The sequence below is a fragment of the Salvelinus sp. IW2-2015 genome, linkage group LG14 (assembly GCF_002910315.2).
Source record: "Salvelinus sp. IW2-2015 linkage group LG14, ASM291031v2, whole genome shotgun sequence".
Lineage (NCBI taxonomy): Eukaryota > Metazoa > Chordata > Actinopteri > Salmoniformes > Salmonidae > Salvelinus > Salvelinus sp. IW2-2015.
In genome coordinates, this window is record NC_036854.1 from 31,770,049 (window position 1) to 31,788,904 (window position 18,856).

Genomic DNA, 18,856 nt, shown 5'->3' on the forward strand with positions numbered 1-18,856 from the left:
TCTGTATTTTTTTTTAACTGCATTGTTGGTTAGGGGGTCATAAGTAAGCATTTCACTGTAAGGTCTACTACACCTGTTGTATTCGGCGCATTGCTCTAAAACAGGTTATAGGCTACAGTAGAACAGTCAGAACAGTAGGCGAAATGAAGAGGGGCAAATAGACCAAATTATTAGGGTGAGGCACATGGGCTAACATCTTACTACACAACATACACTTAGTATTATTTTCTTCGCTACAGTATACATATCTCCCTGGCATATTACATAATTTATGAAGCAGCATACAAGTCATTTTTGGACTCACATTGCTTGGCTCGGCTCACTTGAACAGGAAGGTGGCGTGGCGATCCTCCGAGTTAACGGTTGTTTGGAGCGCGGCACAAATCATGCTTCATTGACAGCATGGCCAATGTTGAACGTTAATCATTTTAAATTTGGAAAAGAGCCCCTTAATCCCAGATTTGGGATCACATAGCCACTGTCACTGATTCCTGTGGTGAAATATTCTATGGAATATATATTCTTTGTCTTTTCTTCAAACAATCCTCTTTATTCAATATTGATTAATTATTGCAATATTGAAACCGTCACTATTGAGCCTACCCTTTACAGATCATGCTGTCCCTTATATATCTGATACCAAGATTGCTTAGTCATAGCTCCCCCCCCCCCCCCCCTCCATATAGATTGGGGGAACCATAAGCCACTTTTTGTTCATCCTGTGTTCATCTGCCTCTGGTGCTGTCTCCCAGATGCCAGGACAATTAGGAATACTGAGGCCTTTGTTCTGTTCCTCCATGCTATCTCGGGGACACCCACCACATCTTATCTTTAAAATAAATAAATATTTTTTTTAACCTTTATTTAACTAGGCAAGTCAGTTAAGAACAAATTCTTATTTACAATGACGGCCTACCGGGGAACAGTGGGTTAACTGCCTTGTTCAGGGGCAGAACGACAGATGTTTACCTTGTCAGCTTGGGGATTCGAACCAGCAACCTTTCGGTTACTGGCCCAACGCTCTAAGCTACCTGCCGCCCCATACTGACTCGAGACATTTCAGATTTTCATTTGTAAACATTTTGAAAAACATAATTCCACTTTGACATTATGGGGTATTGTGTGTAGGCCAGTGACACAAAATCTCAGTTTAATGTATTTTAAAATCAGGCTTTAACACAACAAAATGTGGAAAAAGTCAACGGGTGTGAATACTTTCTGAAGGCACTGTAGATGCACCACTATACTTAGATTTTACCCTTTTAACATGTTACATTAGTGTGGATTGAAGAAAGTTAACGTTTAAAAAAAATTGTGTTTCTTTTATCATCAGAGATTGAATAATTCTAATGAATGTTGGGTGCGCGTTTTTTCGCTTGCATTTTTGATTTTACAAGCGCGGGTGCGCGCCTGTGTTGCCATAGGAATGTAAACATTTCCTTGTCCTCTGGCCTTGACTGGTGTTTTGGCATTCATAGCTAGGTTACAGTTTCGCTACTATGGGAAGTATTACAGATGTTTACTCCTCTGTCTGCAAAGAACTAAAACTACGAACTAATCGATACATTTTAGAAGTCCTGCAAGAGACGGAGGGGAAGACGGGGTAGGTTCGCAGCATCATGGCATGCTGCAGTTAATTTTCTAGCCGCAAAAGCAACTTCTTATACTGACATTCACGTTTATCACGAACGAGCTTAACCAAGCCCTGCCTGTCTGTCTGCATTCCGTAGAGACATCACACTCAAACTGACTGGGAACGACAGACTGAGAAAGGTAGAACAAGTGACCAACAAAGATGCTCTCGCTCTGTCCAGAACCCTCAGAGACAACGACTCAGTGACAGGTAGATAGACATGTGTACCGTTGAGACCATAGATAGCCTGCATTCTAACAAAATCCTCAAGTGGGATCCTCCTCTCCTTCATCACTGGTCTGCGAAGTCAGAGGATAGGATAGGTGAACGCATTGTAGACATGCAAGCACAGGGATATGCTTTCTCCTGTCGGGTTCTTAGATCCACGGCCGGCGCCAGAACGAATCAGTTGGACTTGACTGGTGACTTTCATAGGTGCGCTCGTTTGTTGAGGAACCTCCCACGTGTGTACGTACTTTACGCGTTCACAATTTTTGTTATGGGTGTCAATAGTAAAGACCAGGCAGTTCGTGAGTTGCAACGTTGGGGAAGCTTACAATTTATGTCAATTGTGATTATTTGTTATATGCGCATTTTCGTGGAACAGTTTCATTTCAATAATAACGTTTTTGTCCTCAAAATAATTGTCACTTGGTTAATCATAAAAATCTTAAGTAAAATTATACAAATCTAAGAGTTCAAATTCAGCTATGGCGAGAGCACTAGCCTCTGCCGTGTGGACACATTGGTACACTGTGATCCATTGGCGACTAAAGAAATGAGAGCATAGAACTTCGTTATAACCTATAGGCCAATGCAATGCTGCAGTAGGCCTATAACTTCCGTGTCAACTAAGTAAAATACACACGCCTAAAGCAGTAAAAAAAATGACAAAAACATCCCGATGAAAATTCCGGTTCTTTCAATCAAATTAACCTCTCTACTCCACCTGTCTGCCTCACTTTATATCCATCTTGACTTGAACAATTGCAAGTGTAGTGCAACATTGTATCAAACCATCACTGGGTGAAGCCGAAGCTGTCACTAGTGAACTTATTCCTGGCCCTCAGAGTTTCCTGAGCCAGTTAGCTCAGAACAGACAGCTGTTTTTTTAATGATGTTTCCACTGGATATATGGGATCATCAGATTATGATATTTTGCTCTTTCACACCGAAGCTTGGTGATTATCGAGGCTGGGAGTATTGGAAAGATTTTTCAAATAGGAACTATCATTTGCAATGTATGTTAAGAAAAGCAGACTTCGTTGACTTGTGTGAGACGAAGAAAAAATGACTGAGAAGCAAATTTTATTAGTGGTGTACGTAGTGAGTTAAGACAATCAGAAATCAGACATTGCCAAATGGGCATTTTCCTACATATGCATGCATTCGCATCCTGCAGAGAGACGCACGGTATCTTCGCCATCTTCTTCTTGATGCAACATTTTAAGTTATACTCAAGATACATTATCTTCACACATATTTTAGACGCTTATCACTGACAGCCGCAACTCAATCTATACATACTGCCACGAGCACTACCCAAACAGTGGGTTTCCCAAACACACTTGTGATTTGAAACAATCCACAGCTAGTTATTTTTTTAAGACGCTAATGATCCTCTGTGGCTAAGTCATGCTCTCTGGTGAAGTATTTTGAATGATTATTTAGACTGGAATAATTATATAATTTTGTCGAAACATCAATTTACTTTAGGGCAATCCAGCATCCTAACAATTAATCAAATTCAGTCAAATGTATTTATGAAGCCATTTTTACATCAGCAGATGTCACAAAGTGCTATAAAGAAACCCAGTCTAAAGCAATGCAGATGTAGAAGCACGGTGGTTAGGAAAATTTCCCTAGAAAGGCTGGAACCTAGGAAGAAACCTAGAGAGGAACCAGGCTCTGAGGGGTGGCCAGTCCTCTTCTGGCTGTGCCGGGTGGAGATTATATTCTAAGAATAATAATCACAGTGGTTGTAGAGGGTGCAACAGGTCAGTACTTCAGGAGTAAATGTCAGTTGGCTTTTCATAGCTGAGCATTCAGAGGTCGAGACTGCAGATACGGTAGAGAGAGAGTCGGAAACAGCAGGTCCGGGACCAGTTAGCACGTTCGGTGAACAGGTCAGGGTTCCATAGCCGCAGGCAGAACAGTTAAAACTGGAACAGCATCATGACCTGGTGGACTGGGGACAGCCAGGAGTCATCAGGTCAGGTAGTCCTGAGGCATGATCCTAGGGCTCAGGTCCTCTGGGAGGGGGAGCGAGGGAGAGAGAGAGAATTAGAGGGAACATACTTAAATTCACACAGGACACCAGATAAGACAGGATAATTACACCAGATAGACTATTGCAGCATAGATACTGGAGGCTGAGACGTGTGGGTTGGTCCGACGATACCCCCGGAGATGGCCAACCAGGCAGGATATAACCCCACCCACTTTGCCAAAGCACATTGCCTTTGTCTACACATACTGAGACAGAGGGGCACTGTTTCACTGTCCAGATAGCATCAGATACATGGTCTACACATACTGAGACAGAGGGGCCAGGCTGTTTCACTGTCCAGACAGCATCAGATACATGGTCTACACATACTGAGACAGAGGGGCGCTGTTTCACTGACCAGACAGCATCAGATACATGGTCTACACATACTGAGACAGAGGGGCCGCTGTTTCACTCGCTTGGATGCTTTAACTGGATTCATGTCTTTCTGTCGGCACGCGTCGCTGTGAAATAAATTATTAATATTAAAATGTTTTATTTGGATGTGCAAAGAGGTACGGTAGGGCGGGCCAGGCCCTCAAAGGCCCGCCCATAACGCTGACCCTGCTTAGATCAGTGAAGATGAGGGAGAGGAGAGAACTTCACTTATAGATATTGAGATGCACTTTTATGTCCATGTGTCTTGTTGTTCATCCAGGTGTGTTGTTGATTGACAGGTCTGGACTTGAGGTACAACTGCATCACAGACGAGGGGGCGGGACACCTCGCTGACCTCCTCAAGGTAACCTGGTCACATATAATGGAGGTCGATTAGAACACTGGTCCCATTTCCTAAAATCCAGACATGCTGTTGTTAAGTGTGTATTAAGCTGTGTGTTGTTGTGTGTTATATTGTGTCAGGAGAACGTGTGTCTGCGCTCTCTGGACCTGACGTGTAACGACATTCAGACAGACGGAGCTGAATACATTGCAAAGAGTTTGACTGTATGTACAGTTGAAGTCGGAAGTTTACATACACTTAGGTTGGAGTCATTAAAACTAGTTTTTCAACCACTCCACAAATTTCTTGTTAACAAACTATAGTTTTGGCAAGTCGGTTAGGACATCTACTTTGTGCATGACACAAGTAATTTTTCCAACAATTGTTAACAGACATATTATTTAACTTATAATTCACTGTATCCCAATTCCAGTTGGTCAGAAGTTTACATACACTAAGTTGACTGTGCCTTTAAACAGCTTGGAAAATTCCCGAAAATTATGTCATGGATTTAGAAGCTTCTGTTAGGCTAATTGACATAATTTGAGTCAATTGGAGGTGTACCTGTGGATGTATATCAAGACCTACCTTCAAACTCAGTGCCTCTTTGCTTGACATCATGGGAAAATCAAAAGAAATTAGCCAAAACCTCAGAAAAAAATTTGTAGACCTCCACAAGTCTGGTTCATCCTTGGGAGCAATTTCCAAACGCCTGAAGTTACCACGTTCATCTGTAAAAACAATAGTGCGCAAGTATAAACACCATGGGACCACGCAGCCGTCATACCGCTCAGGAAGGAAACGCGTTCTGTCTCCTAGAGATGAACGTACTTTGGTGCGAAAAGTGCAAATCAATCACAGAACAACAGCAAACGACATTGTGAAGATGCTGGAGGAAACAGGTACAAAAGTATCTATATCCACAGTAAAACGAGTCCTATATCGACATAAGCTGAAAGGCCGCTCTGCAAGGAAGAAGCCACTGCTCCAAACCCGCCATAAAAAAGCCTGACTACGGTTTGCAACTGCACATGGGGACAAAGATCGTACTTTTTGGAGAAATGTCCTCTGGTCCGATGAAACAAAAATATAACTGTTTGGACATAATAATGACCATCGTTATGTTTGGAGGAAAAAGGGGGAGGCTTGCAAGCCGAAGAACACCATCCCAACCGTGAAGCACGGGGGTGGCAGCTTCATGTTGTGGGGGTGCTTTGCTGCAGGAGGGACTGGTGCACTTCACAAAATAGATGGCATCATGAGAAAGGAAAAGGATGTGGATATATTTAAGCAACATCTCAAGACATCAGTCAGGAAGTTAAAGCTTGGTCTCAAATGGGTCTTCCAATTGGGCAATGACCCCAAGCATACTTTCAAAGTTGTGGCAAAATGGCTTAAGGACAACAAAGTCAAGCTATTGGAGTGGCCATCACAAAGCCCTGACCCTAATCCTATAGCAAATTTGTGGGCAGAACTGAAAAAGTGTGTGCAAGGAAAGAGGCCTACAAACCTGACTCAGTTACACCAGCTCTGTCAGGAGGAATGGGCCAAAATTCACCCAACTTATTGTGGGAAGCTTGTGGAAGGCTACCTGAAACATTTGACCCAAGTTAAACAATTGAAAGGCAATCCTACCAAATACTATTTGAGTGTATGTAAACTTCTGACCCACTGGGAATGTGATGAAAGAAATAAACGCTCAATTAAATCATTTTCTCTACTATTATTCTGACATTTCACATTCTTAAAATAAAGTGGTAATCCTAACTGACCTAAGACAGGGAATTTTTACTAGGATTAAATGTCAGGAATTGTAAAAAAAAAACGGAGTGTAAATGTATTTGGCTAAGGTGTATGTAAACTTCCGACCTCAACTGTATATATACATTATTTTATAAATACACTATGCAGTAGCTATATAGACCACATAAAACAACATACAGGAAGTCTTCAATACATGATTTCTCCATTTGTATACACCATGTAAAGTGTGCGTGTTTTTCACTATCTCCAGTCTAATGATGCCCTCCTGTCTCTGAGGCTGACTGGTAATAAGATAGGGAATGGAGGAGCCATGCACTTCGCCAGCATGCTGCAGGTCAACTCTACACTACAGGAGCTGGACGTGGCCGACTCTGACCTGGTAACACATGCGCCACACACTCTCGCATACATATACTGGCTGTGTCCGAGTTGGGATGTAGGGTTTGAGCAAAGCCTGAAGGTAGGGAGCAGCAGTTCCTCTTGCTGCTCCATAGGCAAGTACCATGGTCTTCTAGTGGATGTGAGCCAGTGGAGTGTGTGAACGAATGTGGTGACATGGGAGAAGTTGGGAAGGTTGAACACCAGGTGGGCTGCAGTGTACTGGATAAGTTGCAGGGGTTTGACGGTACAAGCGCGGAGCCCAGCCAACAACAATTGCCAGGATTAGGACCTGCGCCGCTTCCTGTGTGAGGTAGGGTCGTACTCTACGGATGTTGTAGAGCATGAATCTGCAGGAGCGAGTCACTGCTTTGATGTTTGCCGAGAACTACAGGGTGTTGTCCAGGGTCAGGCCATGGTTATTGGCGCTCTGGGAGGGGGACACCGTCGAGTTGTCAACCATGATGGAGGTCTTGGAGCGGGCAGGCTTTCCCCGGGAGGAAGAGCAACTCCACCTTGTCGAGGTTAAGCTTAAGGTGGTGGGCTGATATCCAAGCTTAGATATCTGCCAAAAACTAAAACAATCCATATGTTCAAATCAAAAGGCCTGATTAACATGACATCATTAACACAGCCACATCCTGAGTCCCCAGTGCTGACACATTCACAAATCAAAAGATGGTTTAGTATTTACTTTAAAAGCTCTGATGAAGGCCAAGAGAACAAGAAACACTTTTCCATGAGAAAACAGAAATCCACCCCCCAAAAAATCTGATTTTAAGGAGAACAAAAACTATTTAGCCTGCATTTGAACACCACCGCAGAAGCTTCGCTATTCGTCATCTTCCCAATTAAGTAGCTTCGTTTTGTTGTTTGGTTACTTGAAGAGAACCAGGGCCTATCACCTGCAGACCACCTCTTCCGGTGCATTGTGGAAACGTGTGCATCGAATTCTACTGGCATTTAAACCACACACGATTTTTGAAAATCCACATACTATAAAACATTCTATTTTCGAATACTGAGAATTTGTCATGCGCGATTGCGTTGTTTCCCGCTATTTGTTGATTTCAGTAGTGCATCCCCATATGTAATTGATGAGCTGTTGTCAAAGCCAAAATGAGTATGACATCCGGGCATTTAAAGTATACTCGATTTTTTTAACAATTTGGCGTACTATTAAACATAATTTTCTCGCATGCTCAAACGGCCTACTATTTAGGATAAAGGTTTGGGTATTCAGACATGGCCTCTCTCTCTCTCTCTCTCTCTCTCTCTCTCTCTCTCTCTCTCTCTCTCTCTCTCTCTCTCTCTCTCTCTCTCTCTCTCTCTCTCTCTGCATAGGGGACTCAGAGTGTGATAGCGTTTGCCATCGTCTTGAACAACAACAAGAGTCTCCGATCTGTCAACATCAGCAGACCTCTACTCTTCAGCCACCAGGTACACTGCACACAACGTGTACTAGACGTGGTCTTCAGAAAGATTACCATGTCAGAACATATGTGCATCTTTTGTGTGGCTCTGTCTCTTTCTGAGAAAATAAAAGCTGCAAACTCGAATGGCTACGATGCAATACGTTTAGTAAAGCCACCTTTCGACAGCTACGCTGCCTTCATCAGGTTCTCTCTCTCTCTGTCATAGGAGGAGACAGCGGTCCATCTGTCAGGTATGTTGGTGGTTAATCAGTGTCTGAGGGAGCTGCACCTGGGAAAGATGGGCATGACTGACTGTGGAGTGGAGAGACTCACTGACGCCCTGAGAACCAACTACACCCTCAAATACCTGGACTTACGCTGGTACACACACACCGTACACAGACACACACGCACCATGCACAGAAACATCATACACTCAAAGACCATACACATACTTACATACACCATAAGCACGCTCATAGTTACTCACACCATACACCCCTCCTCTCTGTCTGTCCTCTGCTCAGTAATCGTGTGACTCGTGACGGGGCGCGGTGTCTAGCAAAGGTCCTGAAGAACAATGGAACCTTGGAGATTCTGGACCTGGCGTTCAATCGCATCGAAGACGATGGCGCCCTCTACCTCAGCCAGGCTATCGCCCTGCCCACCTGCAACCTCAAAGCGTGAGACACACATACACACACACCTCACCTTTAACCCACCCCCAAACCTTGAGTGTTACTTATTGGACAAGTTCAGTTAGTGCTTACATTTTTCACTTTGTTTCAAAACTTTTCCTACATTTTCATTCCTACTGAACACAACCCAGGATTTATCAAACTCTCTCTTCTCCCTCTCTCTCTTGCTCTGTCTCTCCAGGTTGTTTATCCCCAGTAATAACATAGCTACTGTTGGTCTGGTGTCTCTGTCTCGGGCCATGCAGGCTAACAACACTCTCACACACATCTACATTTGGGGGAACAGATTGGAGGAGCCTGTCTGTCAGGTAACACGCACGCACACGCACACACACAGATCCATCGGCCAATTTCTTTGGCCACTATACCTATTTTGCTAATTGGACTGAACCCCTTTGCTACACGGAACCCTACTACTCCATCACGACTGGCCCTGAAATTTCCATCCCTAACTATACAATTTTCCGACAAGATAGAACTGCCAAAGGGGGGGGGGGGAGTTAGCCTGCAGAGTTCTGTCTTACTATCTAGGTCTGTACCCAAACAATTCGAGCTTCTACTTTTAAAAATCCACCTTTCCAGAAACAAGTCTCTCACCGTTGCCGCTTGCTATAGACCACCCTCTGCCCCCAGCTGTGCCCTGGACACCATATGTGAATTGATTGCCCCCCATCTATCTTCAGAGCTCGTGCTGCTAGGTGACCTCAACTGGGATATGCTTAACACCCCAGCCATCCTACAATCTAAGCTTGATGCCCTCAATCTCACACAAATTATCAATGGACCTACGGGCACCCTCATAGATATCATCCTAACCAACTTGCCCTCCAAATACACTGCTGTTTTCAACCAAGATCTCAGCGATCACTGCCTCATTGCCTGCATCCGTAATGGGTCTGCGGTCAAACGACCACCCCTCATCACAGTCAAATGCTCCCTAAAACACTTCAGCGAGCAGGCCTATCTAATCGACCTGGCCCGGGTATCCTGGAAGGATATTGACTTCATCCCGTCAGTAGAGGATGCCTGGTTATTCTTTAAAAGCGCCTTCTTCACCATTTTAAATAAGCATGCCCCATTCAAAAAATGTAGAACCAGGAACAGATATAGCCCTTGGTTCACTCCAGACCTGACTGCCCTTGACCAGCACAAAAACATCCTGTGGCATACTGTATTAGCATCGAATAGCTCCCGTGATATGCAACTTTTCAGGGAAGTTAGGAACCAATATACACAGGCAGTTAGGAAAGCTAAGGCTAGCTTTTTCAAACAGAAATTTGCATCCTGTAGCACAAACTCAAAAAAGTTCTGGGACACAGTAAAGTCCATGGAGAATAAGAGCACCTCCTCCCAACTGCCCACTGCACTGAGGCTAGGAAACATTGTCACCACCGATAAATCCACTATAATTGAGAATTTCAATAAGCATTTTTCTACGGCTGGCCATGCTTTCCACCTGGCTACCCCTACCACAGTCAACTGCCCTGCACCCCCCACAGCAACTCGCCAAGCCTCCCCATTTCTCCTTCACCCAAATCCAGATAGCTGATGTTCTGAAAGAGCTGCAAAATCTGGACCCTTACAAATCAGCCGAGCTAGACAATCTGGACCCTCTCTAAAATGATCTGCCCGAAATTGTTGCAACCCCTATTACTAGCCTGTTCAACCTCTCTTTCGTATCGTCTGAGATTCCCAAAGATTGGAAGGCTGCCGCAATCATCCCCCTCTTCAAAGGGGGAGACACTCTAGACCCAAACTGCTACAGACCTATATCTATCCTACCCTGTCTTTCTAAGGTCTTCGAAAGCCAAGTTAACAAACAGATTACCGACCATTTTGAATCCCACCGTACCTTCTCCGCTAAGCAATCTGGTTTCAGAGCTGGTCATGGGTGCATCTCAGCCACGCTCAAGGTCCTAAACGATATCATAACTGCCATCGATAAGAGACATTACTGTGCAGCCGTATTCATCAACCTGGCCAAGGCTTTCGACTCTGTCAATCATCACATTCTTATCGGCAGACTCAACAGCCTTGGTTTCTCAAATGACTGCCTCGCCTGGTTCACCAACTACTTCTCTGATAGAGTTCAGTGTGTCAAATCGGAGGGCCTGTGGCACCCCCATAGAGATTGCCACAGGCCCTCCGGGTTCAATTCTCAGGCCGACTCTCTTCTCTGTATACATCAATGATGTCGCTCATGCTGCTGGTGTTTCTCTGATCCACCTCTGTGCAGACGACACCATTCTGTATACTTCTGGCCCTTCTTTGGACACTGTGTTAACTAACCTCCAGACGAGCTTCAATGCCATACAACTCTCCTTCCGTGGCCTCCAACTGCTCTTAAATGCAAGTAAATCGAAATGCATGCTCTTCAACCGATCTCTGCCTGCACCTGCCCGTTCTGACTTAGAATACGTGGACAGCTACAAATACCTAGGTGTCTGGCTAGACTGTAAACTCTCCTTCCAGACTCACATTAAGCATCTCCAATCCAAAATTAAATCTAGAATGGGCTTCCTATTTCACAACAAAGCCTCCCTCACTCATGCTGCCAAACATACCCTCGTAAAACTGACCATCCTACCGATCCTCGACTTCGGCGATGTTATCTACAAAATAGCCTCCAACACTCTACCCAAAAAATTGGATGCAGTCTATCACATTGCCATCCGTTTTGTCACCAAAGCCCCATATACTACCCACCACTGCGACCTGTACGCTCTCGTTGGCTGGCCCTCGCTTCATACTCGTCGCCAAACCCATTGACTCCAGGTCATCTACAAGTCTTTGCTAGGTAAAGCCCCTTATCTCAGCTCACTGATCACCATAGCAGCATCCACCCGTAGCACGCGCTCCAGCAGGTATATCTCACTGGTCACCCCCAAAGCCAATTCCTCCTTTGGCCACCTTTCCTTACAGTTCTCTGCTGCCAATGACTGGAACGAACTGCAAAAATCACTGAAGCTGGAGACTCATATCTCCCTCACTAGCTTTAAGCACCAGCTGTCAGAGCAGCTCACAGATCACTGCACCTGTACATAGCCCATCTGTAAATAGCCCATCCAACTACCTCATCCCAATACTGTATTTATTTATCTTGCTCCTTTGCACCCCAGTATCTCTACTTGCACATGAATATTCTACACATCTATTCACTCGTGTTTAATTGGTATATTGTAATTACTTTTCCACTATGGCCTATTTATTGCCTTACCTCCCTTATCTTACCTCATTTGCACACACTGTGTATAGACTTTTTCTACTGTATTATTGACTGTATGTTTGTTTATTCCATGTGTAACTCTGTGTTGTTGTATGTGTCGAACTGCTTTGCTTTATCTTGGCCAGGTCGCAGTTGTAAATGAGAAATTGTTCTCAACTAGCCTATCTGGTTAAATAAAGGTGAAATAAAAAAATAAAAAACACACAAATCAAAATCACACTCGAAGCCACACTCTTACTCCCCTCCACCAGGCTTTCAGTGATCTGCTGTCCAGTGGTCGTCTGTCGTCGGAGCAGACCGATGTGTGTGTGTACGAGGTGGACGGGTGCGTGTGTCTGGCTGAGATCTTCCATGGGCTGAAGAGGCACTACTACTGGACACCCAGCTACGGACAGGATGGAAATCCTGCTAGCAATGCAGCTGTGACCCTCACAAATACACAACTCTATCCTAACTAACTCCTCACACACACCCTAAACCCTTAATAATACTACCCACCTAGCGCACATTCAGTTTAACTTGATGCATATATGCACTCTAATAAATATCTAATAAACTGTTTTAAGTAACTTTTCTGTTCATGTCCTATTTGTATCATGCTCTTGTGTTGTATGTTTACGCTGACCGCTTGTCAGGCCCTACTTCCAAAAGAGGTTTTGTAGCCTCAAAAATATATTTTCCTGTTATATAAAGGTTAAATAAAATAAAAAATAAATTATCCTTTTCATACATTTACAATATGGCTGGTACACCAAATATGGCCAACATGTTGATGTGATATAGTTGCCATGGTAATGACCATTTTTGCATAGAACACTAAAAAAAGTTTCGATTGCTCAATATTCTCCATCTACAGTGCATTCGGAAAGTATTCTGACCCCTTGACTTTTTCCACATTTTGTTACGTTACAGCCTAATTCTAAAATGGATTAAATAAAATGGATTAAATAAAACACACACTCTAAGATGTCAAACGTGTTATTCATGTACCCGGTGCATAATTTATTGAAACAATCATCAGCATGTCAGAGTGAAGCTAAAAGTCAAATGAACAGAGTTGGTCAAACAACTCAGATCAGTAGACTCACAGTGTTAGTAGTTTTACTGATGTAAACTTCTTACTTTCATCAAAGTCATTTTCAGCGGGAAAACAATGTGCAAACAGTATGGTGTATGTGCATGGTGCTTAACATCACAAGATTATTTTGGGTGCTTGATCTGAAAAGACAACATAGTTAATGTGTTTGACCCAAATGTTAGTAATAAACATTAGATACATTTACATGAAATCAATTAAAACAAACAAAAGCCCCTCCAATTCCCTTCCCTCTTTCTAGCTCTACTCTTCATAGCGTTCCTCCTCTAGCCCCTCCTGATTGGCGGACGAAGCAAACAGGACGGGGTCCAACTCTAATAGTACTTTCCTCTTCCTGAGGGCGTGGTTTACCTGCTCCCGCTCCTGGAGGAGAGAAGGATGAAATAACATACAACTGATAGTTCCAGCCACTCATTACAATTGGCCTGATTTTATGCCATATAGATGAAAAGTCAGTACCAAGTCAGTGCTTGTGTGTGTGTGTACCTGGGCTGTGAGAGTCCATCGCTGAAGAGAGAGACGTGTCAGCGCAGGTAGATGAGGAAAAGCAGAGAGCAGGGTTGGCAGCCAGGTCAGGGGTGAGGGGTTAGAGGTCAGGAGTGAGGGCTTAGAGGTCAGGGGTCGCAGACTAAGGTCCAGCTCCTCCAGTGAGCCCAGCCCCCCCTCTCCTAGCAACCCACACCACCCCTCCTCCCCCACCCCTCCGTTATAGGACAGGTCCAACACACGCAGAGAGGACAGAACGCCACGCTTACATACAACAGCTAGGGGGAGAAGGAAAGATTATTAGACTCACCTGTATTTGTGTCAGTAGGTGTGTATAGAGTGCGTGATAGTGTGTGTATGCATGTGTGTACCCAGATGAAGCAGGTCGTCAGTAGTGAGGTCACAGCTGCTAAGGCGGAGCTCCTGGGTGACTGACGGCTGCAGAGCTTCCAATAGCAGTGCCAGACGCCCGCCCACCATCTTACTCCAGGACACATCTATACACCGCAGGTACGGCAAAGCTAGAGCTGGAACACACACATACAGAATATTTTATTTGGATTCAAGCAGTCAAACAGAAGCCTCATCTTGAAGTACACTAGACTAGAATAAGAAGCAGACAGTAATAGTGGAGTACCGAGTGCGCTGAGTGATTCCTGGTTCAGACTGCAGCCGTTGAGTGGGAGGAGTTTAATCTGTGACAGCAGGAGGGCGGAGACTAGATCACTGACCACACCCCCAACCTCCTTATTGGATGACAGGTCCAATTCCGTCAGCTCAGTGAGCGAGGGCAGCACCTGGACTGGAGACAACAAACACTCACATTCAAAGGTACGCATCAACTTAAGACATATCACTTCTCTCTCTCTCACACACACACACACTCACTGAGGGCCTGTAGGTCTGTGTGTGTGAGGCAGCAGAGGTGCAGGTCCAGGCCGCCCAGATGTGAGAGGAGAGCCAGGTGAGGGGAGAGGAGGGACAGCCCCCCGGCCACACCCTTATTACAGGACAGGTCCAACTGACACAGGGAGCGGAGGCAGTGGAACGAACCCCCTGTAGAGAGAAAGAGGGGTGGATCAAATTAACAGATCTATGAGGACTGATAGATGAATTAGCCCCTAGACAAACACTAATCTAAGGCCAGTTTCTCTCCCTTATGTGTTTGACTGGCGTCTTACCCAACAGGCCGAGGGATTGTATGGTCAGGCCACAGTCGTGTAGGCGTAGGGTTGTAAGGGAGGGGGTGTGGCTCAGGGAAGGGACTAACCCCCCCAAACCCCACACGCCGCCTTTCCCTGGCTCTGTCTCTGACATGCTGCCTGTGAAAGAAAAACAACATCAAGAAAATCTAATATCATCTGCAACTATATCAACTGCCACCAATGTTCCTTATAGGACACATCACTGCACTCTATACTCCTCTGTAAACTGGTCATCTCTGTATACCCGTCGCAAGACCCACTGGTTGATGCTTATTTAAAAAAAACTCTTAGGCCTCACTCCCCCCTATCTGAGTTATCTACTGCAGCCCTCATCCTCCACATACAACACCCGTTCTGCCAGTCACATTCTGTTAAAGGTCCCCAAAGCACACACATCCATGGGTCACTCCTCTTTTCAGTTCGCTGTAGCAAGCGACTGGAACGAGCTGCAACAAACACTCAAACTGGACAGTTTTATCTCAATCTCTTCATTCAAAGACTCAATCATGGACACTCTTACTGACAGTTGTGGCTGCTTTGTGTGATGTATTGTTGTCTCTACCTTCTTGCCCTTTGTGCTGTTGTCTGTGCCCAATTTTTTGTTGTCTGTACCCTGTTTTGTGCAGCTACCATGTTGTGCTGCTGCCATGTTGTTGTCATGTTGTGTTGCTACCATGCTATGTTGTTATCTTAGGTCTCTCTTTATGTAGTTTTGTCTTTCTTGTCGTGATGTGTGTTTTGTCCTATATTTCCATTTAATGTATTTTTAATCCCAGCCCGTCCCCGCAGGAGGCATTTTTCCTTTTGGTAGGCCGTCATTGTAAATAAGAATTTGTTCTTAACTGACTTGCCTCGTTAAATAAAAGGTAAAAAAAAAAAAATCTAATAATAAAAATTATAAAATTATAATATATATATATATATATATATATATATATATATGAACTGCAACAAATGAGTAAGGGCTGGCCCCCTTTTCAACTTAGGAGTGTTGGCTTGCTTCTAGCACCCTTTTACTGTTGTTTTTTTATAATAAAGAGTTGAGCACCGTCCTCTGCTTCTGTCTGTGTGTGGGCCAGGAGAGGGTTGCAAGACGCATCCAACACACACAGTCTGGGGAGAACACTCACTATACCACCTGGGATGAGAAAGAGAGGGGAGAGACCTTTTATTTAACTTTTTACTTAACCTCGTACAACTTTGTGTTTGTGTGTGTGTCTGTGCATGCATGTGTACGTACCCAGTATAGTAGCGTCAGTTTCAGTGAGCTGGCAGGCCACCAAGTAGAGCTCTCTAAGGGTTGGGTGGAGTTTACCCACAATGCCCTGCAAAGTTGAGCCACCAATACCAGCATTCCAGGACAGGTCCAGAACCTCCAACACCGGAACACACTTCAATGCCTCACCTACACAACACACACAGGCAGTCTGCAAAATAGCCACTAATGTAAAGACACAGTTAGTGTGTAGGTTAGAGTCTCTTTTTAAGCCCCACCCAGAGCAGTGATGTCATCAGCAGTCAGCCTACAGCAGGAGAGCCTGAGCGTTCTGAGCCCACCCACGTTCTGGAGGTGAGAGGTCAATGATCTCAAACATCCTCCAATCAGCTCGTTCCATGACAGGTCCATCTCCTCCAATAAAGACAGCGAGGGGAGCAAGGTAGCTGAGAGAGAGAGACAGGGTGTATGAGGGCACAAAAAGATGACACCAACATAATATGACGAGTATGTGTGTGTGTGTGTCTTGAAATGTACATTTGATTTGTGGATCCAAATAAAGTATTTAAATGTCTGTGTGTACTAACCCAGTTCCAGTACATCAGTAGCAGTGAGGTCACAGTGAGCCAGACTCAGAGTCCTGCTGTCTGCTCTCTTCCCCAGCCTCTTGACAAACACACACACACGACCCCAGCCCATGTCACACACACTCTCTGCTAGGTCAGCTGGGCCAGGAACAACACCTGGGACACAACACAAACACCACAAACATATCACACGTTAAGTTATCCTAAGACACACTACAATTCCAGTAAAATGGTACTGACTATGGGCACTAAATACTTTTGCTGCTTATTGAGGTTCTCACAGTCCTCTCACCTGCTCCGCCCCTCTCCTCCTCCGTCTCTCTGTCCTCAGGAAGCCCTCCACTCTCCGCTTGGCGGGACAGGAAGCGGCCGGACGTTGACTTCCTGTCTGAGGTCGTGCGTTTCCTGCGGATCTGGTTCATGATGAGGTCAAACGGCGATCGTCCCCGCCCCCGCTGGACGTCTGGCCAATCACAAACAGACATGAGCAGGCATCTAATCAATCCCAAAATGACCCTTACCCTCTACCCCAACACAGTTCTTGAGAGCTACAGGGTGTGCAGTATTTTGTTCCAGCTCAGCTTTAACACACCTACTCAGTCAAGTGATCAATTGAGTCAAGGACTGATGTATGGCCATAACAACAGATCAATCAGATTTTCCAATCTCATTCCAAACTTTATCATATTTGAATCATCAGTGGGACATAATCAGTTGGCTAGGAAATCAATATCGGAGCCTAGACCTGTATAGGAGCAAAAACATAAAGCAACATACCTGATGATTCCATTCTTCAGTGCAGCTCAGCAACTCAAATAGCTCTGTAACAGCTTATGATCAGATGGTGCACAGATCACACACACGTTGACACAGATACCATTTTACATGAACGTTTCTGCCTAGAAGAGGGGCAATACTTCTGTATTCAATCTTTTGAGTAGGCCTACCGAATTGAACACTGAAATCTTATTAAAAACACAATCGACCTCCCACAAAGAAACCCAAGCTGCGTGCGTCTTGTCTCTTTTATTGCGAAAAACATGACATTTTTCAGCATTTAAAGTTTACGATACATACTTTTGGATCCGTGTTATTGCCTGACCGCTGAACTGCGTCTGTCGCAGGTGTAGGCTACTTCAGCTCCAAGTAGAGGCTGTCCTGTACAGATCTAGGATCGGCTTGCCGTCCTAAAACCCCCTTCAGCTCAATAAACGCCAAATTGACCTTGGATCAGCGTCTACAGATGCGACTCCTTCGGATATTGTCACTCGGTGTTGACGCGTGGTGTCTCGTGCTCTTCAGGTGCAGTCTTCAGTTGTTATCACAGCAAATCCCCGCCTATTTCTACAATGTATCTTCTTAAAATCAGATGTTAAACCTAACCCTAACCACTCTGGTAAACATATGCCAAACTCTAACATTAAATTAAGACCCAAACGCACCTTTTGTTTTCATTACTTACGATATAGCCTAGCCAATTTCGACTTTGTGGCTGTGGTAACAAGTGACAACCATCAGGTGTGCCATCCATTCAGGAAGTAGACTTCGGAACTCCTTTAGTAAACAAAAACGACAGCTTGCAACATAATAAATATTGAGCTAAAATCCATTTTTTCATCTAGGTCGAACAGAGATGATTGAATAACGCTGAAATATTTGGATTGATCAATAAATATTTGATTTATTACAAGATTACATTCATATAATAACTTAATTATCATTATATTACATATCACACAAGGATAATAATGCTATAAGACTACTCAAAGGAAACATATGTGGACTTTATGTAGCCTACATATTGACTTAATGTAAATATTTAGCAATTTTTTACTGGAAATATGTAAGCCTAATGTACAGTATTAGATGGTTCCCAAAAATCGAGCATTTTTTTACCTTTTATTAAACGAGGCAAGTCAGTTAAGAACAAATTCTTATTTACATTGACGGCCTACCAAAAGGAAAAATGCCTCCTGCGGGGACGGGGGCTGGGATTAAAAATACATCTGAATCTGAAATGAGACAGTGACAAGGGGCATTGCTATCTCATTTATATACGACAAACACTTCTCCAGGCGTTGTGAGATCTGATTATTTGTGCAACACAACTGCAATAAAGACGACCTGAAACGCAACTATGTATCTTCTCTAACTAACTGTGC

At 44.3% G+C, this 18,856-nt stretch overlaps 2 protein-coding genes across 5 annotated transcripts; one reads left to right on the forward strand and one right to left on the reverse strand.

Moving 5' to 3' along the window:
* The first annotated feature begins 1,445 nt into the window (after nt 1–1,445).
* lrrc34 (leucine rich repeat containing 34) lies at nt 1,446–12,665 on the forward strand. Of its 2 annotated transcripts, XM_024000540.1 has the most exons (10): nt 1,446–1,603; nt 1,731–1,843; nt 4,580–4,644; nt 4,764–4,847; nt 6,638–6,766; nt 8,110–8,205; nt 8,407–8,561; nt 8,708–8,863; nt 9,060–9,186; nt 12,356–12,665. In XM_024000540.1, exons 1-10 carry the CDS (start codon nt 1,500–1,502, stop codon nt 12,560–12,562), a joined length of 1,236 nt encoding a protein of 411 aa, XP_023856308.1. In that variant the 5' UTR covers nt 1,446–1,499; the 3' UTR covers nt 12,563–12,665. The 2 variants fall into 2 exon arrangements, with proteins under 2 accessions (XP_023856308.1, XP_023856309.1); XM_024000541.1 differs by lacking the exon at nt 4,764–4,847.
* A 411-nt stretch (nt 12,666–13,076) lies between these two features.
* lrrc31 (leucine rich repeat containing 31) lies at nt 13,077–18,232 on the reverse strand. 3 transcript variants are annotated; one of them, XM_024000537.2, is made up of 13 exons: nt 17,772–18,232; nt 17,472–17,515; nt 16,987–17,157; nt 16,695–16,850; nt 16,386–16,553; nt 16,132–16,296; nt 15,940–16,029; nt 14,868–15,008; nt 14,575–14,742; nt 14,324–14,488; nt 14,058–14,213; nt 13,687–13,964; nt 13,077–13,563 (listed from the first exon to the last, which is right to left on the reverse strand). In XM_024000537.2, exons 2-13 carry the CDS (start codon nt 17,482–17,484, stop codon nt 13,444–13,446), a joined length of 1,791 nt encoding a protein of 596 aa, XP_023856305.1. In that variant the 5' UTR covers nt 17,485–17,515; nt 17,772–18,232; the 3' UTR covers nt 13,077–13,443. The 3 variants fall into 3 exon arrangements, with proteins under 3 accessions (XP_023856305.1, XP_023856304.1, XP_023856307.1); XM_024000536.2 differs by having other exon boundaries at nt 17,472–17,524; XM_024000539.2 differs by having other exon boundaries at nt 17,472–17,593.
* Between the last annotated feature and the right edge of the window lie 624 nt (nt 18,233–18,856).